General features: G+C 58.7%; 1 protein-coding gene across 7 annotated transcripts; it reads right to left on the reverse strand.

Moving 5' to 3' along the window:
• GRINA (glutamate ionotropic receptor NMDA type subunit associated protein 1) lies at positions 1-26,621 on the reverse strand. Of its 7 annotated transcripts, none has more exons than XM_065586417.1 (8): positions 26,511-26,621; positions 11,930-12,295; positions 5,749-5,805; positions 5,416-5,528; positions 5,063-5,263; positions 3,961-4,089; positions 3,065-3,208; positions 1-1,173 (listed from the first exon to the last, which is right to left on the reverse strand). In XM_065586417.1, the coding sequence occupies exons 2-8, from the start codon at positions 12,264-12,266 to the stop codon at positions 1,024-1,026; spliced, it is 1,131 nt and encodes a 376-aa protein (XP_065442489.1). In that variant the 5' UTR covers positions 12,267-12,295; positions 26,511-26,621; the 3' UTR covers positions 1-1,023. The 7 variants fall into 7 exon arrangements, with proteins under 7 accessions (XP_065442489.1, XP_008175831.1, XP_042703969.1 ...); XM_008177609.4 differs by lacking the exon at positions 26,511-26,621 and adding an exon at positions 18,451-19,036; XM_042848035.2 differs by lacking the exon at positions 26,511-26,621 and adding an exon at positions 18,356-18,378.

Raw genomic sequence — 26,621 nt, forward strand, 5'->3', positions numbered from 1 at the left:
TCACATCTAAACAGAGCTTTATTAACAGCAGCAGCCAGTCACATACAGAACAACAGGGGCCCCGGGACCCAGCCTCCGGCCGCCCGCTGGGCTGCATGGAAAGGGAAGGCAGGGCCGCGGCGCAGCCCACACCATGTGCTCGTGGGAGGGGAACTGGGCAGATCCCTGCGCTCACCCCCAGGCCAGCCACACACAGTGCCTTGGGAAGCAGTCTCAAGGGGGCTGCACACCAGGGCACTCCAGGGAGCGGCCTGCACTCAGCCCACCACCACCACCGGTTCAGGGTCTCAAACATCTTCATGACCAACTGTAGTGAACGCAGGCAGGTGCTGCCAGGCCGGCAGGGGCTGCGCTTGGGAGGCACCGCCCAGCAGGCCAGATCTCCAGGCCCAGGCGCTAATAGAGCCTGCCTTTGAACTCTCTCTGGTCGTCTCACTAAAGGCCTGATCTGCCTGCGTGGGGCCACAGAGGGTTTCAATCCATTCACCACTGGGAGGCTGGGGACGCAGCTGGCTAGTGACAGCTGAGAGGAGCAGTGGCGGCCAAAGAGCTGCCCCTGGGTGCCAGGGAGCTGGGCGCATCCGTGGAGGAGGAGGGGGGCTGCCAGAGGGCAGGAGCAGCATGCTTGGGACTCAACCAGGCAGCGACATTCCCTGAAGCAAGACAGCAGCTCCTGACATGGTGCAGAGCAAAGCGATGTATACACCCCTGCCCTGCCCCACACAGCACGGGCAGCCAAAGGATGGAGAGCGTCCCTCACCCCATGATGGCCCAGGATGGGTCCTTCCAAAACCATGAGCCCACTGGCACTCAGCTGCCCCCCGCCCCACTGTCCTCCCGGAAGAGCTGGTGAGGGGACCATGGGTCAAAATAACTAGAACACGAGAACCAACAACGAGATGCCATGAAAACACCACACCAAATGGCTATGGGGAGCAGGGCTGGGGTGGGGGCAGTGACACGCAGTGAGGTGGGGCTGGCACAGGGGCAGGTTACCCTACTCTCCGCAGCAGCGGGCGCCCACTAGTCCTTGGCCCGGCCGATGATGGCCAGGATGTAGAGGAAGATCTGGATAATATCCGTGTAGAGGTTGAGGGCGGCGAAGACGTACTCCTCCGGGCTCAGGGCCAACTGCTTGTTCCCCAGGAGCATCTGAGTGTCCACCGCCAGGAACTGCAAGAGAGGGGGAGGAGGGGTCACACAGGAGCAGGGTGTGAAGAAGTTCTTAATGTTTCCTCTGAATACTGTGTGGGTGCCTCAGTTTCCCCTATGTATTTCTTCAAAAAGAAGAACAGGAGGACTTGTGGCACCTTAGAGACTAACAAATTTATTAGAGCATAAGCTTTCGTGGACTACAGCCCACTTCTTCGGATGCATCCGAAGAAGTGGGCTGTAGTCCACGAAAGCTTATGCTCTAATAAATTTGTTAGTCTCTAAGGTGCCACAAGTCCTCCTGTTCTTTTTTTTGCGGATACAGACTAACACGGCTGCTACTCTGAAACCTATGTATTTCTTAAGTCTCCAGTGTGCATAATTGGCCGACAATCTGTCTCCTAGCAACAAATGGCCAGGGCCCTTCCCTCCTGCAAGGGAATAGCTAAAGGTGAACAAAGATCAGGTGACCTCCTGACCTGGGAAAGAGACAAAGGCCAGAAAGGAGGGGCTGGAGGGGGTTGCAGTTTGGAGCTGGCTGGGGATGGGGAGTGAGGGAGATGGGGGTGTCTGGCTTGCTGGGCCCCAGAATGGACCCGGCTGAGGGGTCCTGTTCTCTGGACCTACAAACTCTGTTTTAGACGTGTTCCTGTCATCTAATAAACCTCTGTGTTACTGGCTGGCTGAGAGTCACGTCTGACTGCGAAGTGGGGGTACAGAACCCTCTGGCTTCCCCAGGACCCTGCCTGGGCGGACTCGCTGTGGGAAGCGCACGGAGGGGCATATGCTGAATGCTCCCAGGAGAGACCCAGGAGGTGAAGCCGTGTGAGCTTCTTGCCCTGAAGACAGTCTGCTCCGAGGGAGAGGAGGCTCCCCAGAGTCCTGACTGGCTTTGTGGGGAGCAGTTCCAGAGCATCGCCCGGGGACTCCGTGACACAGGGTGCCAGACCTGGCACCAGGCCTGCTGCAGCAGCACGCTTTCAGCATGGACCATGCCCAGGTACCCAGCTCCAGGCCATGAGCTGAGGGGGAGAATGCAGCCCCCTGTCCTGCACACCCAGGGCTCACAGCGCTGCGCATGGCATGGCAGGAGGGATGGGCTGTGCCAGGCTGTGCCTCCTTCCCCCCTGCACCCGGGGGTGCTCTGGAAGTGCTGCCAGGATGGAGGGGCATGGACAGTGCCATGCCCAGGGGCAGAGCACTGGGGGTTGGGTGAACCAAGGGGAGGGGCTGTCCCCGACCATCACTGACACCGCCCTGCCAAGCCCTCCCTCCCTCCCTGAGCCCCTCCCACTCTAGATACGGGCGCGGATCCCAGTGCCGGCCCAGACAGGGCTCTCTGGCTTGTGAGCGAGAGCTCGGACTTGGCCACTGCTGCTGGTGGGTGGAACAGGGGCGTTTATCCAGGCGTGATGCCGGGTCCCACAGCTGCCACTGGGACCTGGTGTTCATGCCCCCACCCCGGGCAGGGGGAGCCGGGTTCCAGCTGGGACTAGGCAGGAGCAGGAACAAACTCCCAGGTGGTGCCACGCTGAGGGTCTGAAGCTACCACCAGTTCTAGAGCTGTCCCCACCGCACAGCTCCAGGCCTACCCTCCAGCAACGCGCTCCCCCAGGGGCCCAGGGACATGGTGGCCATAGCGGACCAGCAGCCGGAGAGGGTAGATTTTAAGGCCCGAGGGGCGCAGCACCCGTGACCCTGCGGGTTTGGTTTCTCAGCCGTGGTGAGGCAGCCACATCCCCATGGGGAAGGGTTCATCAGGCAGAGCTGTCCCCTTTGAGGCCCTGGCGAGCCCCTAGGCCGAGCGCCCTGGCTCCTGCCCACTCAGCTCCAGCCCAGGCCTTCCCCACGCTGGGCAGGGATCTGCAGGAGACAGTGTGGTGGCGCTGTCCCCACCCCGGCAGATACTCACGCAGGTGAAGAGCAGGGCTCCCAGCGAGGCGTAGACGATGTCCATGATGCGGTTCCGGATGAAGATACACAGGATGGAGAAGAGGATCAGCACCACCAGGCAGACGATCAGCACGCCCCGGCAGGAGGTGAAGTCATACTTGGTCTGCAGGAGAGGACGACAGGCCATTGGGGCATCACACGCGGGGTCTCCAGCCCCGGCCTCGTGGCTGGGCCTGCGCCTGGCCCCAGCACTGCTCCGCCTGCTGGAGGAGCTGAAAAGAGCCCGGCTTTGGGCCCAGGTCTTTCTGCTTTCCAGGCAGCTCCCCCGGGAGCCCAGACACGGGCCAGCTATTGCAGTGCCGGCTGCCCAGCCCCAGGCAAGGCTACGGCACAGCTGGGTCCGAGGGCGAATTCCCCAAGAACCAGCACAGGCAGCTCACAGGCTGCACCTGGATTCTGCCAGAGCCCCATGGCCAGCTCCCAGGACGCTGCCGTTCCCACTAAGCACGAGCCACACCCAATGCAGCCTGAGGAGGTGGAGACGTCAGCGGGCGGATGCTGCCCCTGCCCAAGGACTCCAGAGCATCAACCCCTAGCAGCATGAAGGCCTGACGGTGCCAGGGAAGCTACTGCAGCAGGGACCGACTCCCAATGGCAGGTGTCTGGCTAAGGCTCAGACAGGAGCTGCGCAGTGACCCAAGGTGCCAGGGCCCCAGGCAGAGAGCTAGCCATGTCCCCAGGAGGGGGCAGCCTGGGGCTTCTGGCTCCCCACTCTCACAGTTGGAGAAGGCAGATGCCAGCCAGCCAACCCCTCATTCCCCAGACAGCTACAGGGCTTCTAATGAAGGGATCCCGCTGGGTGGCCCAGCAGCCAGCTCCCAGCCCAGCCTGGGGATCGAGCCCAGCCCCCCTCACCTGCAGGGAGAAGAGGACAACGGTGAAGCAGACGATGGCCGTGATGCCCACGGCCATCATGACGGCGTCCGTTTGATAGAAGCTGGCGATCATCCCCACCATGTAGGAGAGGCTGAGAGTCAGGATGGACTGGAGAGAGGGAATGTGCGTTAGAGGGGGATGGGCAGGCTGAGCAGAGCCAGGGCTGGGCAGGCACCCGGGTGAGGGGCGCCCCAGGCTGCTAGGGCAGCGGTCTGGACACCACCGTCCAGCCCCGAGCTGCAAACCCTTAGCACCACAACAGCCTCATTCCCCTGGGGACCCTTTTGCAGCACACACCGGGGAGCCCCAAGCTGGAAACCTACAACCCCACGAGGGGCCGGGCCTGGAGAGTGCCCAGCTGGGGAGAACAGGGAATAAACGGTTTACAGCCTTCGCCGGAGGGAACGGCCACCTGCTAAAAGCGTAGCACACGGCCATCAGCCTGACAGGCTGGGCAGCGAGAAGGGGTCTCCACCCCCTGCCCCAATGTAGCCAGCTCACGCCCAGCCAAAGGGACAAGAAAGGACGACTAGCCCCAAATGTAATGAAATCGGTCACCCCAGATCCACCAGGGACTGTGGCCATGGGGCGGTTATTGGCTCTGTGCTCAGGACCTAGGGGGCTGCGCTTGGGGTCAGTGCTGACTCAAGAGAGCGCCTCCTATGGGACTCTGCCCAGAGCCAGCAACACAGCACCTCCTAGTGCCTCCCTGGGCTCAACACCCTCTGCATCGCCTGTCACAGCTCAGCACGCCTGGAAGGAGGAGCGAGACCATGGGGTGAGGGGTACAAGCACCCCGCATAAGCGGCTGGGTCGGGCAAACTCCCCGGAGTGCTCAGCACACAGCAGCGCTGAGCCTGGGCATGCCATGCAGGGAGGGGAGTCGTATGGGGATGCGGTCAGTTCTCACACCTCTCCCCAGGGCTGGTGCAGCATAGGGAACAGCACGGTGGGTGGGAAGAGCAACTCCAGCCTGCCCCAGAGCAGAGGGCCCCTCCCAGCCCCAGACTGTCACCCCAAGCAAGGGGATTTCAGCGGTGGGACTGCGAGAGCCGTGCTGGGCCCGCAAGCTGGAGCTCACCAGGGCGATCAGGTTCCAGGGGTACTTGCGGCGGAACTCCCCACAGCAACTCAGCACGATCAGCGAGATGAAGAAGATGGCGTAGGAGACATAGTACATCCAGACATTGCGCCTCACAAAGCCCTTCATGCCCTTCACAAAGGTGAAGATGGCCACGAAGGCCAAGGTCACGCTCAGCTGGAGGGTCAGCACCAGGAACACCTGGAGGAGCACATGACATGGGTGAGGACAGATCCCCTCCCGCACCGTGGGGACACTTCCCCTGCCCCCATGCAGAGGGGGCCTCTCCCACCTGCTCAAGTGGGGGATCACAGGCCCTTGGCCCCTGCCCCAGTGCACTGGGAGCTCCTCACCTTGCGGATGAAGGCCTGGCGGATGCTCTTGTCGTCCCAGTGGGTGATGGGGAAGTCCTGGTTGTCGTAGTACGAGGGCGGCCCGTCCTCATGGTAGTTACTGTGCAGCGGAGCTGGAGAAAGGGGGAGTAAGGCAGAAGCTGGTGCACAGCCCTCCACTCACCCCGGCCAGGAGCCGCCCAGTGCCCAGGAAGAACTAAGCTCCAGGGGAGTGGGCCCCGGACCAGATGGGTGCTGGGCTCTACTGCACACACTGCAGCACCTTGTTCCACATCTCCAGCCCCAACCCCGGGGAGATCGCCGCCTGGCTATGCCCCCGGCGCAGCAGCTCACCAACTCTGGTGGCCACGGTGCCAGGTCTCCAGGGCACACGGGCAGGGCTCATTCCGTCTTGCGGTGCCAGTGCCACACAGGGAAAGAAGAAAGGCAGGTGAGAGGGGTCAGGCAGGGCTGGGTGCGGTGGGCAGAGCTGCCTAGGAGCACGGCCATGCCTGCCATGCCAGCACTCGGACATCCCCCCTGCCTGGACTCTGCCACGGCCCACCTGAGGGCACCCATGTGGGGAGGCAGGAGTCTACGCCCTGCGCCTCTCAGAGGGCTGGAGGAAGCCTGGGGCTGCCCCCCATGCCCAGCCCGTCTCCCCTGCCAGCAGGGGGGTGAGGAAAAGCAGCCATAGGTGCAGCTTAGCTGCCTGCAATTCCTCCCTGTGGCTAAGAGGTGTCAGTGCAGGGAGCTCGGCATTTCCTCCAGAGTGGGATGCCTGCCAGACCCCACCATGCCCCCCTCCCTGATGCTGGAGGACCAGCAGGAAACAGGGTCCTGACTCATGGCTAGGCCTCACCTGCCCCAGGGAGGGGAGGCTGCAGGAGTCTCCTCTTCTCTCCCTGGGGTGCAAGAGGGCTGCAAGCAAGGGACTTCCCCTTCTTCTCCAGAGGAAGCAGCTGCTGCTGCCCCCAGGGCAGAGAAACCCTCATGGCTGCAGCAGCAGCAAGGAGTGGGCAGGCAGAGAGCACTGAGCCCCAGCGATTCCTGTGACCTTGCCAAGCCACACCGATTCAGTCCCCAAATCCCACCGCTCGCTCAGACCCCTGGGCCCTGTGCAGGATGGAGGGGCCCAGAGAGCTTCTCAGACTAAGAGTGTTACCACTGCCCCACCATGCCAAACTATGTGAAAACTCACAGAAGGACGGTGAAGAAATTTGGCAGCATGTGACCTCCAGAAGGAGAAAGAGGAGTGTCCATGTACCAGCAATGCAGGTACAGGTGAGCAACCGTTTTCATGTTCTCTCCACAGGTACTAATGCAGAGAGTGAACTAGAGGATACATCTGAGGGAAGGGAGCAGGAGACTCCACCGATTGGAAGGCATGAGATGCACTGTCCTAGGGATGGGGGTGTGACGTTGTGCAGTCTATAGGGTTTTATAAAAACTTGATAATAAGTCAATATAATGTAACTGAGATAGTTTTAGAGAAAATACGGTAATAAGTGAATGTAACGTAACTGGGATATGCTTCATGCAAAAGGTCTCTTGTAAGGTATCATTACAAAGCTTATAATCTACTGAGTATGATCATCTGATTTGTATAAATGTACCACTCTTGTATCTAAAACTAGAAATATAAAATGTAACTCTGAGGGCCTATTGTAATTGTGTAAAGTGTGGACCATTAATGATGGTTTGGAATCTTGATGACTCCCATTGTCTGCAGATGGGTGTGTTTTACCTGTGAGTCTTCCTGTATATGTGTGTGCTGGCAAGTGAGTAATGAAGTCTTGCAGTGACATGTGATCATGTCACCTGAACTGGAATCCATCTTTAACCTGGTGCTTTTCCAGTGAGGGGGGGTGGAAACCCAGAGGGACAAAGAGTTCCCGCCTTATGCAAAAGATATATAAAGGGGGGAAGAGAACAGAGAGGGAGAGGAGCCATCATGAAGAATCCCCTAGCTACCACCTGAGCTGCAACAAGAGCTGTACCAGGGGAAAGAATTGTGCCCAGGCCTGGAAGGTGTCCAGTCTGGGAAAAAACTTACTGAAGCATCTCTGAGGGTGAGATTATCTGTATTCAGTTTGATTAGACATAGATTTGCGCATTTTATTTTATTTTGCTTGGTGACTTACTTTGTTCTGTCTGTTACTACTTTGAACCACTTAAATCCTACTGTCTGTATTTAATAAAATCACTTTTTATTTAGTAATTTACTCAGAGTATGTATTAATACCTGGGGGAGCAAACAACTGTGCATATCTCTCTATCAGTGTTATAGAGGGCGAACAATTTATGGGTTTGACCTGCATAAGCTTTATACAGGGTAAAATGGATTTATCTGGGTTTAGACCCCATTGGGAGTTGGGCATCTGAGTGCTAAAGACAAGCACACTTCTGTGAGCTGTTTTCAGGTAAACCTGCAGCTTTGGGACAAGTGATTCAGACCCTGTGTCTTGGTTGGAGCAGACAGGAGTGGCTGGCTCAGCAAGACAGGGTGCTGGAGTCCTGAGCTGGCAGGGAAAACAGAAGCAGGGGTAGTCTTTGCACATCGGGTGGCAGCTCCCAAGGGGGTTTCTGTGATCCAACCCGTCACAGGGGGTTCCACGACCACCGCTCCCAAGAGAAGGCGGCGGGTGGTGGTGGTGGTTGGGGATTCCCTCCTCAGGGGGACTGAGTCATCTATCTGCCGTCCCGATCGGGAAAACCGAGAGGTCTGTTGCTTGCCAGGAGCTAGGATTCACGATGTGACGGAGAGACTGCCGAGACTCATCAAGCCCTCGGATTGCTACCCCTTCCTGCTTCTCCACGTGGGCTCCAATGATACTGCCAGGAATGACCCTGAGCAGATCACTGCAGACTACGTGGCTCTGGGAAGAAGGATAAAGGAGTTTGAGGCGCAAGTGGTGTTCTCGTCCATCCACCCTGTGGAAGGAAAAGGCCTGGGTAGAGACCGTCGAATCGTGGAAGCCAATGAATAGCTACGCAGGTGGTGTCGGAGAGAAGGCTTTGGATTCTTTGACCGTGGAATGGTGTTCCGAGAAGGAGGAGTGCTAGGCAGAGATGGGCTCCACCTAACGAAGAGAGGGAAGAGTATCTTCGCAAGCAGGGTGGCTAACCTAGCGAGGAGGGCTTTAAACTAGGTTCACGGGGAGAAGGAGACCAAAGCCTTGAGGTAAGTGGGGAAGTGGGATACCGAGAGGAAGCACGAGCAGGAAAGCGCAAGAGGACTCCTGCCTCATACTGAGAAAGCAGGACAATCAGTGAGTTATCTTAAGCGCTTATACACAAATGCAAGATGCCTGGGAAACAAACAGGGAGAACTGGAAGTCCTGGCACAGTCAAGGAATTATGATGTGATTGGAATAACAGAGACTTGGTGGGATAACTCACATGACTGGAGTACTGTCATGATGGATATGAACTGTTCAGGAAGGACAGGCATAGCAGAAAAGGTGGAGGAGTTGCATTGTATATAAGAGAGGAGTATGACTGCTCAGAGTTCTGGTATGAAACTGCAGAAAAACCTGAGTCTCTCTGGATTAAGTTTAGAAGTGTGAGCAACAAGGGTGATGTCGTGGTGGGAGTCTACTATAGACCACCAGACCAGGGGGATGAGGTGGATGAGGCTCTCTTCTGGCAACTAATAGAAGTTACTAGATCGCAGGCCCTGGTTCTCATGGGAGACTTTAATCACCTTGATATCTGCTGGGAGAGCAATACAGCGGTGTACAGACAGTCCAGGAAGTTTTTGGAAAGTGTAGGGGACAATTTCCTGGTGCAAGTGCTGGAGGAACCAACTAGGGGCAGAGCTCTTCTTGACCTGCTGCTTACAAACAGGGAAGAATTAGTAGGGGAAGCAAAAGTGGATGGGAACCTGGGAGGCAGTGACCATGACATGGTCGAGTTCAGGATCCTGACACAAGGAAGAAAGGAGAGCAGCAGAATACGGACCCTGGACTTCAGCAAAGCAGACTTTGACTCCCTCAGGGAACTGATGGGCAGGATCCCCTGGGAGAATAACATGAGGGGCAAAGGGGTCCAGGAGAGCTGGCTGTATTTTAAAGAATCCTTACTGAGGTTGCAGGAACAAACCATCCCGATGTGTAGAAAGAACAGTAAATATGGCAGGCGACCAGCTTGGCTTAACGGTGAAATCCTTGCTGATCTTAAACACAAAAAAGAAGCTTACATGAAGTGGAAGACTGGACAAATGACCAGGGAGGAGTATAAAAATTTTGCTCAGGCGTGCAGGAGTGAAATCAGGAAGGCCAAATCACACTTGGAGTTGCAGCGAGCAAGAGATGTTAAGAGTGACAAGAAGGGTTTCTTCAGGTATGTTAGCAAGAAGAAGTGTGGGCCCCTTCCTGAATGAGTGAGGCAACCTAGCGACAGAGGATGTAGAAAAAGCTAATGTACTCAATGCTTTTTTTGCCTCTGTCTTCACGAATAAGGTCAGCTCCCAGATTGCTGCACTGGGCAGCACAGCATGGGGAGAAGGTGACCAGCCCTCTGTGGAGAAAGAAGTGGTTCGGGACTATTTAGAAAAGCTGGACGAGCACAAGTCCATGGGGCTGGATGCGCTGCATCCGAGGGTGCTAAAGGAGATGGCGGATGTGATTGCAGAGCCATTGGCCATTATCTTTGAAAACTCATGGCGAGTTTTCAGGGGAGGTCCTGGATGACTGGAAAAAGGCTAATGTAGTGCCCATCTCTAAAAAAAGGGAAGGAGGAGGATCCGGGGAACTACAAGCCAGTCAGCCTCACCTCAGCCCCTGGAAAAATCATGGAGCAGGTCCTCAAGGAATCAATTCTGAGGCACTTAGAGGAGAGTAAAGTGATCAGGAACAGTCAGCATGGATTCACCAAGGGCAAGTCATGCCTGACTAACCTAATTGCCTTCTATGACAAGATAACTGCTCTGTGGATGAGGGGAAAGCAGTGGACGTGTTATTCCTTGACTTTAGCAAATCTTTTGATATGGTCTCCCACAGTATTCTTGCCGGCAAGTTAAAGAAGTATAGGCTGGATGAATGGACTATAAGGTGGACAGAAAGCGGGCTAGATCGTCGGGCTCAACGGGTAGCGATCAATGGCTCCACGCCGAGTTGGCGGCCGGTATCAAGCGGAGTGCCCCAAGGGTCGGTCCTGGGGCCAGTTTTGTTCAATATCTTCATTAATGATCTGGAGGATGGCGTGGACTGCGCCCTTAGCAAGTTTCCAGATTACTCTAAACTGGGAGGACTGGTAGATATGCTGGAAGGTAGGGATAAGATACAGAGGGACCTAGACAAATTAGAGGATTGGGTCAAAAGAAATCTGATGAGGTTCAACAAGGACAAGTGCAGAGTCCTGCACTTAGGACGGAAGAATCCCATGCACTGCTACAGACTAGGGACCGAGTGGCTAGGCAGCAGTTCTGCAGAAGAGGACCTATGGGTTACAGTGGACGAGAAGCTGGAGAGTCATCAGTGTGCCCTTGTTGCCAAGAAGTCTAATGGCATTTTGGGCTGTATAAGTAGGGGCACTGCCAGCAGACCGAGGGACTTGATCATTCCCCTCTATTCGACATTGGTGAGGCCTCATCTGGAGTACTGTGTCCAGTTTTGGGCCCCACACGACAAGAAGGATGTGGAGAAATTGGAAAGAGTCCAGCGGAGGGCAACAAAAATGATTAGGGGGCTAGAACACATGACTTATGAGGAGAGGCTGAGGGAACTGGGATTGTTTAGTCTGCAGAAGAGAAGAATGAGGGGGGATTTGATAGGTGCTGTCAACTACCTGAAAGGGGGTTCCCAAAGAGGATGGAGCTCAGCTATTCTCAGTAGTAGCAGATGATAGAACAAGGAGTAATGGTTTCAAGTTGCAGTAGGGGAGGTTTAGGTTGGATATTAGGAAAAACTTTTTTACTAGGAGGGTGGTGAAGCACTGGAATGGGTTCCCTAGGAGGTGGTGGAATCTCCTTCCTTAGAGGTTTTTACAGTCAGGCTTGACAAAGCCCTGGCTGGGATAATTTAGTTGGGGGTTGGTCCTGCTTTGAGCAGGGGGTTGGACTAGATACCTCCTGAGGTCCCTTCCAACCCTGATATTCTAGGATTCTATGTCCAGAGCCGGCCACATAACCCAGACCCCCTCACTTGGCCCCCCCAGGGATGGGGCTGGCTCTGCATCTTTCACCCCATTTCCTGGCAGCTCACCCCATCCTTGAGTCCCAGCTGCAAAGTGGACACAGGTACTATCTCTAGGGCCACAGCAGGTGCAGAGCAGATGTGGGGGGAGAGGGGAGCAGAGCTGGGAGCCCCAGGAGGAGTCTCTGACCTGCTGCCATGCAGAGCTCCCAGAGCACCACTAGCTGCAGCAGACTTTGGGGAGGGGCCTCCAGCTGGACCTGTGACCCCAGGCGGGCAGAACGCAGCCTGGCTGCTGGGAGGGTTAGACTCTCGCTCAGCTCTAGAAGGGGATGGGTCAGCTCCCCCAGGCACGCCCTCCCCACTGCCCCCACGGGGTTTGGAGCAATGTCACTTACAGCCTTGGTCCTCTGAGACTATGGGCTGTGTCTGGGCGTATGGCGGCTGCATATACGGCCCTGATGGATACGGCCCCTGAGGATACACGCCTGCTGGTGGATATGGCCCCTGAGCATACGGGGCCGGTGGGTACGGCCCAGGCCCTTGAGGGTACGGGCCCTGCGGAAAGCCCGGCTGGTTGTAAGGTCCTGGCTGGAACTGGGGCTGTGGATAGGGTGCTGCTGGGTAGGGGGGCTGTGCGTAGGCTGGCGGGGCAGGAGGCTGCTGCCCAGGGAAGGCAGGGCTTGGAGCGGGGAAGCCATCGCCCGACACCAGGAAGCTCTTCTCGTGGGACATGTTCCCAGGCGCTCACTGCCGCTTCAGTGCTGAGGAGAAAACACACGGAGAGGGCGTTAGAGGCCTAGCTCCTGAGTCCCCCCACTGCCAGCCAGTCACAGCCCGAGGGGACCCCCAAAGCTCATCATCCCAGGCACCCCCTGGACCCATCCTTTCCGGAGCGGACAGGACTGGATGCCCCTCCCCCCACCCATCGCCCCATGCCCGCCTGCCCCACGGCTGCCTCCACCCCACCCCCCATCACCACAAGCTCCCTCCCCGCCAGCAGCTGCCTCCACCACCCACGCAGCTGCTTCCACCCTCCACCCACCTCCATCACCCCATGCCCCCACCCCCACAGCTGCCTCCCCAGCCCACCCCCAATGTCCCCCACACACAGCTGCCTCCCCCTCCCATCACCCCATGCCTCCCCACCGCTGCCTCCCCGGCCCCCCCAGCCTCACTCAGGGGGCCCACGTCACCCGCCCGTGAGGTGGGCCCTGCTGGCAGCAGTCTCTGCTAGGGAGCAGGCTGACCCAGTTCCTGCGGCTCCGTCGCCACGGTAACCAGGGCCTAGCGCCAGCTTTCCCTCCCAAGCTCAGGCTTGATCGGGCCAGGCCGGAGACGGGTGTGGGGCAGCGGCAGGGCCGGCGTCTGCCCTGCGGAGCCTGGGGGGGCTGGGGTGATTCCCCTAGAGCCTAGCCCAGCCCCCGTTCCCAACTGGGGCCCCACTGCTCAGCTCTGCCTCCGGGCCTGCCCTGGCACCCAGCCACTCCGACTCCCGCTCCGCTGCCCAGGCTCCAGACCTGCCTCTGAGGCCCCCTTGCTCCCACCCGGGCCCAGCCCTGGCACCTGCCAGCTCAGAGGGAAAGGGGGCGCCTGGCGGGGGGCACAGGGATCTGGGGAGGGCCTTTTGTTCAGCTGCCACGCGCGAGCTGTTCCTCTCTGCTCCCCATGGGGCTCTGCCCAGCTCCATGCTCCTGGCAGCCCCCTTCCCTCCTGGCTGCAGAGCGTCCCCCGAGGGCACACAGAGGGAACAGCAGCCGGGACTGGGCAGGGGAGGCCAGGTGCTGGAGCCGGGCTGGCCGTACAGCGGAGCCCCCAGCAAGGAGCAGGATCGAGCTGCTGACGCCTGGCAGGCCAAATGGAAGGCCCTACTGGGCCAGCTCTGGCTGTCAGGGGGCTGCCTTGGGGCTAGGATGACCAGATCGTGTGAAAAATCAGGATAGGGTGGGAGGGGATAAACAGGCACCTATAGAAGACAAAGCCCTGAAATATCACAACTGCCACTATAAAATCAGGACATCTGGTCATGCTACTCAGGGTGCCCTGTGACTGCACGGGTGGCAGGTGCCCGCACTGCCCAGAAGGTCCGTCTAACAGCCCGCAGGACGGCGGGGCTCGGGGGGTTTTCAGAGACCCAGTGGAACTCAAGGTGTGTCTACACAGCCGTTTTCCAAGCGCTAGCCCAAGCCCGGCTGGGGCTGGGAGGCTGCTGCACGGGCTGCCGAGGCACCTTGGGCAGCCACAGCTCAGGATGGGCAGGAAGGGCCCCAGGTAGAGACACGCTCCGCGAGGAAGCCCCAAGCACTCAGCACACACCAGGACACGCTCTTTGGGCTAGCCCTGGCCAGAGACCCCAGCCTAGGCAGGGCGGCTGACCACCCTCCCCAGGTTAGGGCTGGGCCCAGCCCGCTGCAGGAAAGCTCCTTCAGCCCTCCCCAGCAGCTGGGTCTGCTCTGGCTTGTTAGTTTGACTTCAGAGGAGGAGTCCCAGAGTGTGAGTGTGGGAGCTCACAGCCCCCCGCCAGAGGGGCAGGGGTGCTGCCTCATTAAACAGAGAGCGACCCCCATGCCCAGCCTGGAGCTTTTACTCAGGCCTCCCTCCCTCCCTCAACAGCTGACAGCAACCCTGCCTGTTTTTCAGTCACCTAGCGAATCTCCCCCGGCTTTTCCAGGGAGACAGGGCCCCCGTTCACCCCCCCCCCCACAGGGACCCCTCCGCCCACCCTCCCACAGAACTTCCCCTCTGCCCAGATCCCTCCCCCACCCCCCACAGAACTTCCCCTCTGCCCAGATCCCTCCCCCCAGGCCCCGCCCACACCCCACCCCAGGGACCCCGGCCGCCTTAGGGTTGCCCCCCTGCCCCTCCCTGGACCGCTCTGCCCACCACACAGAAGCAAAGAAGGACAAGCCCATTTTTCTCCTTTCCAGTAGTGGTGACTACAGCTCACCAGTGCTGGCTGCACAGCGTGCTGGCCCGCAGCTACAGCCGAGGCGCCCATGGGGTTAACGGCAAGGGCAGGTGCAGACTACTCCTTTTTACACAGCATTATATCAGCGTTCCTATGTCCCGTTTGTAGGGTGACCAGACAGCAAATGTGAAAAATCGGGACAGGGGTGAGTGGTAATAGGAGCCTATATAAGAAAAAGACCCAAAAACCGGGACTGTCCATATAAAATCAGGACATCTGGTCACCCTGCCTGTTTGGGTTTCATGCATGCTCCTGCCATGACAGGTTGGCACGCAGTGAAACAGAAGGGGTGCCACCATGCCAGCAGGCCTGGGAGCTAAAGCCAAAGTACACCCCACCCAGAACACCGGTGGCCAGCACCATCTCCCAGGCTCCCTCCCTGCCTGTGCCACACAGGGCTGGCCACAGAGCGCTTGCCTGCCAGCCCCTGGACACAGACCAGGTCTCCTGGCTGGAGCTGCTATGCCAGGAGCAAGAGGGACATGGTGCTGCCCAGCCCCCAGCAGGGCAACACCCCTTCTTGTAAACACTAGGGCTCATTTATCAGGCAGCAGTAGGAGCTGGGAAATCCCATCTAATTCCCAGCATCAGCTGGCCCCGCTCACATGACATGGTGCTGGGCTGGGTCTGGCATTGCAGGGCCAGTGCTGTTCCCTGCCCTGGGTTCAGTCCAACTTTCTCCTGCAAGTAATTTACAAACACAGCTGCACCCTGGGCCAGAAGGGCTGAAACCCCACAGCGCAGCATCCACCACGGCACCGCCCAGGGGATTTAACACCTTCAGTGAAACCCAGCCAGCGTCAGCCACGCAGCCTAGTCACCCAGAGCTCCCAGCCGCCCAGCATAGCCCCCGCATACCGCACACCCCTCCCCAGGGCACAGCAGCTCCCAGGAATACCCCCGTCACGGAGTGTGGGGGAGTCAAGGCCCTGCACTCCTCTTCCTGGGATTCACCATGACTCTCAGCCAGCCAGTAAAACAGAAGGTTTATTAGATGACAAGAACACACTCCCAAGCAGAGCATGTAGGTACAACCAGAACCCCTCAATCAAGTCCTTCTAGGGGGTTTAGGGAGCTTAGAGACCAGCTTGGGGTTCCCTGCGTTGCACCACCCAGCCCAAACTGAAACTAAACCAAAACTCCTCCAGCAGCTCCTCTCTTCCCCCTCCCCCCAGCTCCTCCTCTCCTTTGTTCAGTCTCCCGGGCAGAAGGTGTCAAGTATCAGAGGGGTAGCCGTGTTAGTCTGAATCTGTAAAAAGCAACAGAGGGTCCTGTGGCACCTTTAAGACTAACAGAAGTATTGGGAGCATAAGCTTTTGTGGGTAAGAACCTCACTTCTCCAAGGTGTTATTTCTCCCAACCCCCCTCCTGGCTCAGGTTACAGCTCAGGTAGCTTCCTGCAAGGGAGGTGCCTCATCCTCAATGCAACTTCCCTGCAACATTCCCAGGTCAAATCCGCCCACTCCCTGCTCCGTCACCCCCCCCACACACACACACAGAAACACCGGAGTGGGTGCTTCCTTCCGTCCTGGCGAGAGACACAAGCCCCCATTTATCCCCAGGTGCAGTACAGCTGCAGTGCCAGCTTCCCATCGGGCAATACTCCTCCTTGGGCTGGGGCCACCCTTACGAGCGGGAAGGGGGTGTGACGAAGTGGGAATATTCGGTAATATTTTTAGGTGGTCTGTTTGTGCCTCAGTTTCCCCCAGATGCTGCATTGTTGCCCCCTGTTTGCTCTCCAGGCAGGCTGAGACACACAGGTGGGTGGTGCCCAGATTTCCAGACCCTAACCCCATATCAACAGAGCAGCTGAGAAGACAACGGCAAAGCCAGTTGCCTGGACATTGACACCTAGCAACCAAGGACCCAGAGGGATGTGGACTTTCCTGCCTCTCCTTGGGGAGGCTTAACAGCCTTGCCCCAGCCCGAGATCCATGGGGGTAAGTGCTGGCTGCTGGAAGGAGCCAGGGCTCTCACCTAGTGACCAAGGTGGTCAGACGGACAGCCAGTGCTGGAACCACGGGGGTCACTAGGCTCGGCTGGGCTCTGGGTCGACCAGACCAGACAATGCTCTAGGCTCCCCTCAGGCCGGCCTGTGCCACGTGCGAGGCACAGAACCAGCTCTTTCACAACACGGCATGCGCATCAGTGCCCACACAGGGCCAGGCGCATGGGCCCCTCTAAGGGAGGAGCCTCCCTCAGGGTCTGGCTCAGTGGGGTGAGCAGAGCGGAGCGAGGGGCTGCAGGCCCAGAGGCCCAGTCCAAGGCGGCGGTGTGGCCATGTAGCTACCCGAAGGCAGAGCGAGACCCCTCGGGGGTCAGGCCCACTGAAGGGTTTGCCCTAGAACTGTTCCAAAGCTGGGGCCAGGCATCGCTCCTGTGAGTCCGGGACCGGGGGCCTATTTGTCCTCAGTCTCTCCGCGCAGACTCACCCTGACCAATCCCACTGTTGAGCGGGTGTCTGGAGACCTCGATTCCCCCCTTTGTGGGCCCTGCACTAGCGGCACCTTCCAGGCAGAGCCCAGTTCAACGTGCAGCAGGAGTCAGATGGCAAGGGCAGCTGCCCCAGATCTATTCTAATGCTGTTACATACAGGGCTGGTGTTTCCCTACAGCGAGTCCTGCTGGTCACAGGACTCTGACCAAGTCACAAGGATCCAGAGGCGGATGAGGAGCAGAGCTCTGGGGAGCAGGGAGATGAGAGACCTGGGCCGTTCAGTAAGAGGTGGGACCCCCAGCACCATCACTGCGGGGCCAGAGGGACAGACTAAGGGGCCAGAGAAGGCCCCCAGGCTAGTCACCCCACCGCATAATATGACAGTGGGGCACTCAATGAGCTCAGAGCTCTGTCCCTGGTGACCTAGAGAGCCGCAGCCTCCCTCACTCAGAAGAGCTGGAGGAGAGGCCCACCAATGGCTAGTAGCCACGCTGGTCAGGGACACAGCCCCTGTGCTAGGGGTCCCCAACTGCCAGAACTGGGGACCGGATGACAGGGTGGATCACTCCACGATTGCCCTGTTCTAGCCACGCGCTGATGCTCTGGCCCTGGCAGCAGACAGGATATAGATGTTCTGGAGTCCCTGCCCTCCCCACCTTTGGGACACCACAAGGCCAGTTTGCTATTTGCAGCTGAGTGTGGGGACAGCAGTGGGTTTCGCAGGGATCAGAAGGAGGCGGGGTTCCTGGCATGGCGCCCTAAGGCACATGCTGGGCACTCTGCTACAGCTAAACGAATGACAGGGTTCTAGGCACATTAGCACCTTGCAGGCGACCGTAACAGACTGCGCTGTGGCCCTGAGCCACCTAACGCCGGCCTGTCCTGTGCAGGTGGATGGCCAAGGACCCCTCTAGAGCATCAATCACAGCAGCAGCTGCAATGCACGAGCAGCACTGCACTGCAATGTTCCAGGAGCTCTCGGCCCTCATGCTTCGGGGTACAAACTGCTCACCAGCTTGAGAGGCGTGGGGCGGGCCAGGGGATCCTCCCCCTGGCTAGGACATCAGCAGGCAGAGATTTACAGCCCATCCAAGGCACTTTGAGCACCTTCCACCCCCACCCACACACACAGTTATGAGCATTCTCCTGCCAGACCTGGGACCCCAGACTAACTAGGAGATCTGCTACCGGACAGCCGAGGCAGGCAATTCCAGATATGATGGGCTACCTCCTCCCTCTGACCCATTGACAGGCTCCCTGGCACCAGGAATCTAAGCATTATTCAGCCAGCGAGAATGCAGAGACTGGCATGGAGGAGGACAGGGGGCGGCTGAGCTGAAAATCTCCAAGCACGCCGGTGGAAGGGAAGGGGAGGGACAAGACCCCAAAACAACCCAGGACAGAAACAAGGCCTCCTGACCTAAGTCACTTGCCCCATGCCTTGTCCCCACAGGGCACGTGAGGTCTCAGTCCAAACCAGATGCCCTCCCCAGCACGGGCGTCTCAGATACATACGGCCCTGGGTGGCGTCGGTTTAGGGTGTCAGTGCCTGCCAATGCCACAGCAAGCAGAGTCCGTGCGCAGGCCTGGTGGTCCCGGAGCTGTGCGGAGAGGAAGGCCCAGATCAGGCCGTTATCTTCTCAGCCACCGGAGCAGAGCGGGGGGGGGGGGGGGGGGGTCTCCTCCCCAGAGCGGAGCCCGATTCCCGAGCGGGGCGGCGGCACAGCTTGCTGAGTCACTGGCTGAAATGCCAGGCAGAGTCCACAGCGCAGCAGTTTCCTTCTCAGCGGCCTCCAGCCCTGCCTGGAAGATACCCTTCTCCCAGCTGCAATAAATAAACCCGCTCCATCCAGGGGGCGGGAGAGAAACCCGCCGCCAGCTTCAGCTGTCAGGCAGCGACGCAGCGAGCGGCAGCAGGTCTAACACGGCTGCTCTCCGCCAAACGAGCCCCCTCGAGCGCCCCACCTCGCTCTAATCCTGCTGGGTCCTTCGCTATCTTAATCCCACGCCTGTGACATCAGCCACACACAGCCAGGCCCCCGCAGGAGCGAGCTGGACAAAGCTGCAGCCATCACAACTCCGAGTCCGAGATGCACACCAAAACCTCCCCCCTTCTCCTAGCGTCAGCAGCCAAGCGCACCTCCCCAGCCGCAGAGACAGCACTACGGGACGATCCCAGGCAGCACTGCCCGGGGGCCCTGAGGAGCCCCAGCGCATTGCTGGCAGTCACACCCATTGCTGCTGCGCTGCCTGCCCAGGGTGCAGACAGGAGAGCGTCACACACTGCAGCAGAGGGCTGGAAACAGGCAGGAGAGAGGAGTGCAGCGCAGGTACCTATGGACACCGCCACAAAGCCGCCCAGGAAGCACTGAAGCCTGGGGAGCTACAAACAAGTAAGGCTGGAAGAAAATCACGGCCTGCAACTGTTAACACCATAACTTTCTACAGCTCGTGGCCCCCTGCACCAGGTCACACCAAATCTGGCCCAGCCACCCTCCGTCACGTCAGCCTTCGAGAGCCAAGCAGGACACAGGGCGTCTCCGCTGTACTGCTGTCCTGCCGTGAACCGCAACTTTAACAAACTGCAACTGCACATTTGGAACCAAGGAATCGCAACGTTCCAACAGCCTGAACCACCCGAGACCAGCAGGAATACCAGCTCCCAGCACCTGGGCGTGGCACGCCGAGGAACCTCTCCTTTGATTGCTCAGCTCCAAGAAAAGCACCTTGCTCGATTTGCAGCCAAAGGCTGCTGGCGTGGGCTAGTGCCCGAAGCAGGAACCCAAATGAAGTGAAGGGGCTGGCAGTCCCTGCTTGGCTGGACCAGAGCACCAGGAAACCAGCAGCACAAGGAGGAGGCTGCGGGGTGACAGCAGGGCCTGGGAGTGCCTTGGATACAAAGGGGGGTTGCAGGTAGCGAGAGGTGGTGTAATCCCATCACAGGACAGGAGGAGGGGCTGTCACCACCATGGGGGATACTAAGTCCCCACAGCACCATTTCCCAGGCCAAAGGGGTGGAGTATTTCCCGGCCAGGCTTTGCGGGAAGTGCCAATAAGCAGCTTTGCTCTAACTCTCTGTAATTCCACCACACAGCCTATTTACGGCATCCGAAATCCTAATCCTGTCACCTCAGCGAGGCACTGCGAGTCCTGGGGGCACTGAACCCCTATGGGCATCCTGAGGGGGCTCCCCATCCCCAGGGTCAGCCCTCCTGGGTGACTTGGATCAGTCTCACCCAGTGACTCCTGCAGCCGGCCCCTAATCCTGGGCTGAGCTAGAACAGAGAGCTTGGAAAGATCCAGTCTGGGTTTACAGACTCCATGTGGGGGCCCCAGGGGAGCAGCTCCAATGGCTAATCACCACTGCCAACATCTGCCCCTTGGGGTCTCGGTTCAGCTCCCAGCCCTGGAGCGTCTGCTACATGCGCCTCACTAGCCTGGTGCCTTGCCCATTCCACGCTGCTCCATGGCCAGAGGGGAACATGGATCTAGGCTGAGCTCCTGGGTAACAAGCCGGAGAACTGCCCCAGAGCAGCTCAGAGCTTTGAAAGCAGTGCGCCCATCTCCAGACTCAGGCAGACTGCACTGGGTGAGGGGTTATTCCCAACCACAGAGGGTGGGAACCATTGTCCTGTAGCAGCTGATGCCTCGGCCCCTCCCCTGCCGTTGAACGGTTCAGGGGCTGACTCTGGCCCGCCCCAGCAGGGCATGGCCAGGGTGAGGAGGGCACGCTGAGGGCAGAAGAGCACCTTGGGCAGCACATGCCAAAGCTGAGCAGGAGACCCATCTTGTGCAGCTAGCTCAGAGTCCAAGAGGGTCTAGTGCAGGGTGGATTGGATTTAAATCACTCGGCAGGAAGACTCCATTCAGTCATGGATTTCTACATAAAAGTGCATTCTTGTTGGTGGCGATAACCTTCATACACGTTCTTCACAACTCAGAGATAGAGGAGAACGAAACTGGGTCTCTTTTACGGCCTGCTGCCAGCCTAGGTTTTCCCTTCTAGTGAAAGAATGGTATGGTAGATCTCAAATCAATGAAGGCTACACTCAGAAAGACCTCAAGACTTCTGGAATATGCTGCACAAACAGTTGCACTTCTGTTTCTACTGCCTCTCCCTCCCTTCTCATATTTATCTCCAGACTTCTCCTTGTCCAGATCTATTCTGCCCCAACAATCTTCTAGTCATTGAACTTTTTGAGACTTTGCACTTTTAGAGAGAGGTAAGGGATTGACTCTGTGTACACAAATTTGCAGAGGGACCATAGGGTTGAGGGCTGTTATTTCTCACCTCTCTATATTATTTATTTATTTTAAAACATTTTTGCTGTTAACAAGCATGTTACCTCTGGAGAAACAAATCCACAGTTTGAGAACTGCAAAACTAAGCATCTCTGATGGTGTCTTCTAGACTGAGCACTGAGTCCCATTGGGTAGATCGAAAGATTAACCTAAAGAATCTATACAGAAGCCCCTGGAACCCCACAAGATTGAGTCTCTAATCCATGAACTATTGGAACTCCTTTACAAAACTGTTCTTAAACATGACGTGACTATATTGTCTCATGCTGTAGAATTAGAATGTATAATCCCTATTCCATGAGGAGATATCTTTGAGCTATAACATATCTATCTTTAGATAGGTTTTTCCCCTCAAAAAGCATTTTATCAACAAAAAAAAAAATCAATGTTTTTTTTAAATCAGATTTTTATCCACCCTGGCCTAGCGGCCAGAGCACTGGACTGGGACCTGATGCAGCTCCCGGCTTAGCTGGACTCTGCCGGCCTCTGGGGCTCAGTCACATGGTGCTAACGCCTCCCTGCCTCGCAGGGGTGAGGGACAATCCCACACCTGAGGGTGCTGCTCAGATCCCGCAGGGCGGGGGCGGAGGGAGGGAGCACGAAGGAAGGCAGGCAGTCCTCGGAAGCAAGAGTTCCTGCCCTGGCCACCTCTGTGCAGCCACCTAGCTCCATCTCCCCAGCCCACACTCTGCACTACTTGCGCGGTCATTAGGCTCGCATCCCCTCACAGCACGCAGTCCCCTGGGTCTCTCTGCAGCTCAGTCCTGGGCTCCAGTTCTCAGGGCTGAATCGGCACCAGAGAAACTCCAGGCACAGCCAGGGAGCAGGTGCACGGGGGAGCAGGTGAGCTTAGATGCCAACAGAGCCTCTGGAATCCCTGCACTGGACTGCAGCAAAGTGAGAAATGCTTGAAGCATGGCGGGTGCCTTGTTGCTGCCGTGACAGAAGCAGCTTGTCAGAGCCCCAGGAAATACTCTGCAGAGCAGGGACTGAGATGCCAAGTGTGACCTCTGCCAGGACCTGCACCAAACAGCCTGAATGCAAACCCTAGCAAGCCACAGGCAGAGAGAATGCCTCAAGGGGGCTGGAAAACCAGGCACCAGGACGAAAAACTGCAGCAAGAGAATCTGTGCACACAAAACCCAGCTTCCGGTCAGCGTCTCTGTGCGGCCCCCTTCAGAGCCCACAGCAGCGAGCGCCAGCCCTGATGCCCAGTGCAGTTTGGGAACAGAACTGGCAACCAGTGAAGGGGACTAGCAGCTAGACGGAGTCCAGAGCCCAGAACAACTTGCTAGGTCTAATCATAGTAACAGCCACACTGGGTCAGAGCAAAGGCCCATCAAGCCCAGTGTCCTCTCTGCCGACAGGTTTCAGAGTAACAGCCGTGTTAGTCTGTATCCGCAAAAAGAAGAACAGGAGTACTGCCGACAGTGGCCAGTGCCAGGTAACCATCAAGTGATCCATCCCCTGTCGCCCATTCCAGCTTCTGGCAAACAGAGGCCAGGGACACCATCCCTGCCCAGCCTGGCTAATAGCCATTGATGGACCTATCCCCTGTGAACTTCTCTAGCTCTTTTTTGAACCCTGTTATGGTCTTGGCCTTCACAACATCCTCTGGCAAAGAGTTCCACAGATTGACCGTGCTTTGTGTGAAAAAATGCTTCCTTTTGTTTGTTTTAAACCTGCTGCCTATTGATTTCATTTGGTGACCCCTAGTTCTTGTGTTATGAGAAGGGTGTCATGGAGTGTGGGGGGGACACAAGGCCCTGCACCCCCGGCTTCCTGCGATTCACCATGACTCTCAGCCAGCCAGTAAAGCAGAAGGTTTATTTAGACGACAGGAACACAGTCCAAGACAGGTCTTGCAGGCACAGACAACAGGACCCCCTCAGTTAGCTCCATCTTGGGGTCCCAGGGGCACCACAGCCCCGTTGTGGGGTCAGAGCCCTGTCCGGGCTCCCTCCATTACCAGCCAATTCCTAAAAACTCCAACTCCCTCCAGTGTCTCTCACGTTACAGGCTCAGGAATCCTCCCTCAAGGCCAGTCTCCCATCCCCCAATGCAGACCGTCCCAGCCAAACTCCCCACTTCAGCATTCAAAGACCACAGTAAGAACAGTCCCAGTTCTTCACAAAGGGGAAAAATAACATTTCATATTTACTTTCTCCACATCAGTCATGATTTCATAGACCTCAATCATATCCCCACTTTGCAGCCTGGAAAAAAGACAACTAAGTCCCAGTCTTTAATCTTTCCTCATATGGAGGCCGTTCCATACCCCTACTCATTTTTGTTCCCCTTTTCTGAACCTTTTCCCATTCCAGTACATCTTTTTTGAGATGGGGCGACCACAGCTGCACACAAGATTCAAGATGTGGGCGTACCATGGATTTATATAGAGGCAATAGGCTATTTTCTGTCTTATTATCGCTCCCTTTCCTAATGAAGCCCAATGTTCTCTTCGCGTAGCAGCCCTGGTCAGCATCACCCCAGCGCTTTCTGCACCAGTTCCAGGAGAAAGCCTGGGCTTCGGGGCTTCAGAGCGGAGCTCAGTCAAGCAGAACCTGGGTGCAGCTGAGCTCCACACTGCCAGGCTGGCTGCACTGACGGGCTAAAGAAGTTACCTGCCCACATATGATGAGCAGAGAGAGGCCCCCCCCAAAGCTATTTTCACCTGCCTACGACCCCCCTGGCTGAGTGCACAGGGGGGCGGCTGCCTGCAAAGCACTGGCTTTCGGCCCATGCCCAAAAGGAGCATTGGCAAGTCAGGCCGGAGTCCTGGCCCAGGGCAGTGTATCCTACATCTCAGTACGCGGAGTTCAGGAGACTCCTGCTGCCCACTTGCACTTGCCTTTCCACTCTCCTGCTGGGGCCCTGCTCTCCCGGCCAGCTGACCAGTGCCCGCTCTCCTTGCCGCGCTGGCTGCACAGGAAAATGGACAAGGCCTGAGCACACCCCCGAGGGCTGACAGTTCCCCAACCCCCCAAAGCAGGGTGGCTGGCCGTCACTCACCGGCCCAGGGCCAGCAGCTCCACACAGCAGGCAGACGTTGGCTCCAGCTTGAACACCAATATCTGGAGGGGAAACGTCGGAGCTGCTGCCCGCTTGGTCTGTGCCTCTAGCAAAACAAACCCTTCTCTAGCTGCACTGCCCAGGCAGGGAGCCCAGGGCTCTCCATGCCCTCAGCCAGCCCAGCGTCCTCCCCTTTAGCTTCACCCGCTTCTCTCCTGAGGCCTCTGAGTGGCCCATGCTGATAGGATCCTGCCCTCGCTGCCAGACTGTAATGAAGAGGAATCGAACCAGCTTTTATCGCTCCGCTGAGAGCCGATGCCCCTGGGCACAGAACATCTGAGGCTCCTTGCGTGTGTCCGTGTGCACAAGTGCTCGTGGCGTTCACCTTGCCTGCAAAAGGGCTGAGCGGCTGCAGCTCCGCTACAGCCGGCCAGCAAGAGGGGCGTGCGGCCGGCAGCAGCTACCCTGCTCCGACACCATCAACGTGTCCTACAGGGGACGTTAAACGCCATAGCAAGCAGCCAGTGCCCTCCCCCTGCCGCATCAGAGGGGCTCCTGGCACTGCCCACAGGCATTGCCACAGCCCACAAGAAGGCTGACTACAAGCAAACTGCTTCCTCTCCAAAATGAACTCTGGAGTCAAACAGGGCCTCTCACGCACACAGCTGACCTGCTGCCGGCCCCGACCGACTTACTTACCCTTTCCCTGGTTCACACAGGCCCACGTGAATACATGCGACACCCAGCACAGGCCTGGGAGCCGCCCCTCGCCACTGCCCCCCTTAACACGCAAGTGCTGCCCAGGGAGCCTGCAGGGCCCGGTGCGCCAGGCTCTGGGTGAAATGGAGAAGCTGGGGCCCGGGACGGGGCAGGGGCAGCTGGCCCCACTTCATGGGGCCTTGCAGAGGGCACTGAGAGATGGCAGCATTGCCCATGTAGGCTCCTCGGGGCAGGGACTGGGGGACACAAGCTCAGGGCTGCGCCAAACACAACAGCCCTCACACGCTAGTAACACACAACCCCCCCCCCCCCCCCCCCAGGACCCTCGCTGGGCCATGCACTCAGGGCACCAGCACCCTGCAGACACCCCTACTTCATCACAGCCCCACCCCCCAATGCCCCCACCTGGAGACCAGCTCAGCCGCCCACTGCTGCTGCCCAGCCTAGGGTGACCAGGTGTCCCGATTTTATAGGGACAGTCCCGATTTGTGGGTCTTTTTCTTAGATAGGCTCCTATTACCCCCCACCCCTGTCCCAATTTTTCACACATACGGTCTGGTCACCGTACCCCAGCCCCACACCTGCAGCCAGCCCGCAGGGCACCCCCCCCAGACCCCCAGCACAGAGCGCCTCCCCCCCACAGGGCACCCCCAGCACAGAGCACCCAGCCCCCCCCCACAGGGCACCCCCCCATACCCCCAGCACAGAGCGCCCAGCCCCCGCAGGGCACCCCCAGCACAGAGCGCCCAGCCCCCGCAGGGCACCCCCAGCACAGAGCACCCAGCCCCCCCCCGCAGGGCACCCCCCAAATACCCCCAGCACAGAGCGCCCCCTCCCGCAGGGCACCCCCAGCACAGAGCGCCCAGCCCCCGCAGGGCACCCCCTCATACCCCCAGCACAGAGCGCCCCCTCCCGCAGGGCACCCCCAGCACAGAGCACCCAGCCCCCCCGCAGGGCACCCCCCCATACCCCCAGCACAGAGCACCCCCCCCCACAGGGCACCCCCAGCACAGAGCACCCAGCCCCCGCAGGGCACCCCCCCCATACCCCCAGCACAGAGCGCCCCCTCCCGCAGGGCACCCCCAGCACAGAGCACCCCCCCCCCTGCAGGGCACCCCCCCATACTCCCAGCACAGAGCACCCCCCCCCAGGGCACCCCCAGCACAGAGCACCCAGGCCCCCCCCCGCAGGGCACCCCCCCATACCCCCAGCACAGAGCACCCCCCCCCTGCAGGGCACCCCCCCATACTCCCAGCACAGAGCACCCCCCCCCCACAGGGCACCCCCAGCACAGAGCACCCAGCCCCCCCCCACAGGGCACCCCCCCATACCCCCAGCACAGAGCACCCCCCCATACTCCCAGCACAGAGCACCCCCCCCCACAGGGCACCCCCAGCACAGAGCACCCAGCCCCCCCCCACAGGGCACCCCCCCATACCCCCAGCACAGAGCGCCTCCCCCCCCCACAGGGCACCCCCAGCACAGAGCCCCCCCCACACCCACTCCCCAGAGCCCCCAGCCCCGCCCACCCCGACACTCACCGAGCAGGGCCCGCAACGGCTGCGGTTGCGGCGGGGGCGGGGATAAGGGGAGGGGGCGGGGCCTAACCGCATCGTCGCGCCCATGGCCACGCCCCGTCGGGCCGCCGGAAG

Source organism: Chrysemys picta, chromosome 2 (assembly GCF_011386835.1).
Source record: "Chrysemys picta bellii isolate R12L10 chromosome 2, ASM1138683v2, whole genome shotgun sequence".
Classification (NCBI taxonomy): domain Eukaryota; kingdom Metazoa; phylum Chordata; order Testudines; family Emydidae; genus Chrysemys; species Chrysemys picta.

Excerpts from the sequence above, each read along its gene's own strand:
- GRINA (XM_065586417.1), bottom strand. The coding sequence starts at position 12,266 with ATGTCCCACGAGAAGAGCTTCCTGGTGTCGGGCGATGGCTTCCCCGCT. Across the intron at positions 5,529-5,748 it reads CACCGTGGCCACCAGAGTTG|CTCCGCTGCACAGTAACTAC; the intron begins GTGAGCTGCTGC and ends CCCTTTCTCCAG. Across the intron at positions 1,174-3,064 it reads GAGCCCTGCTCTTCACCTGC|TTCCTGGCGGTGGACACTCA; the intron begins GTGAGTATCTGC and ends CCTCTCTTGCAG.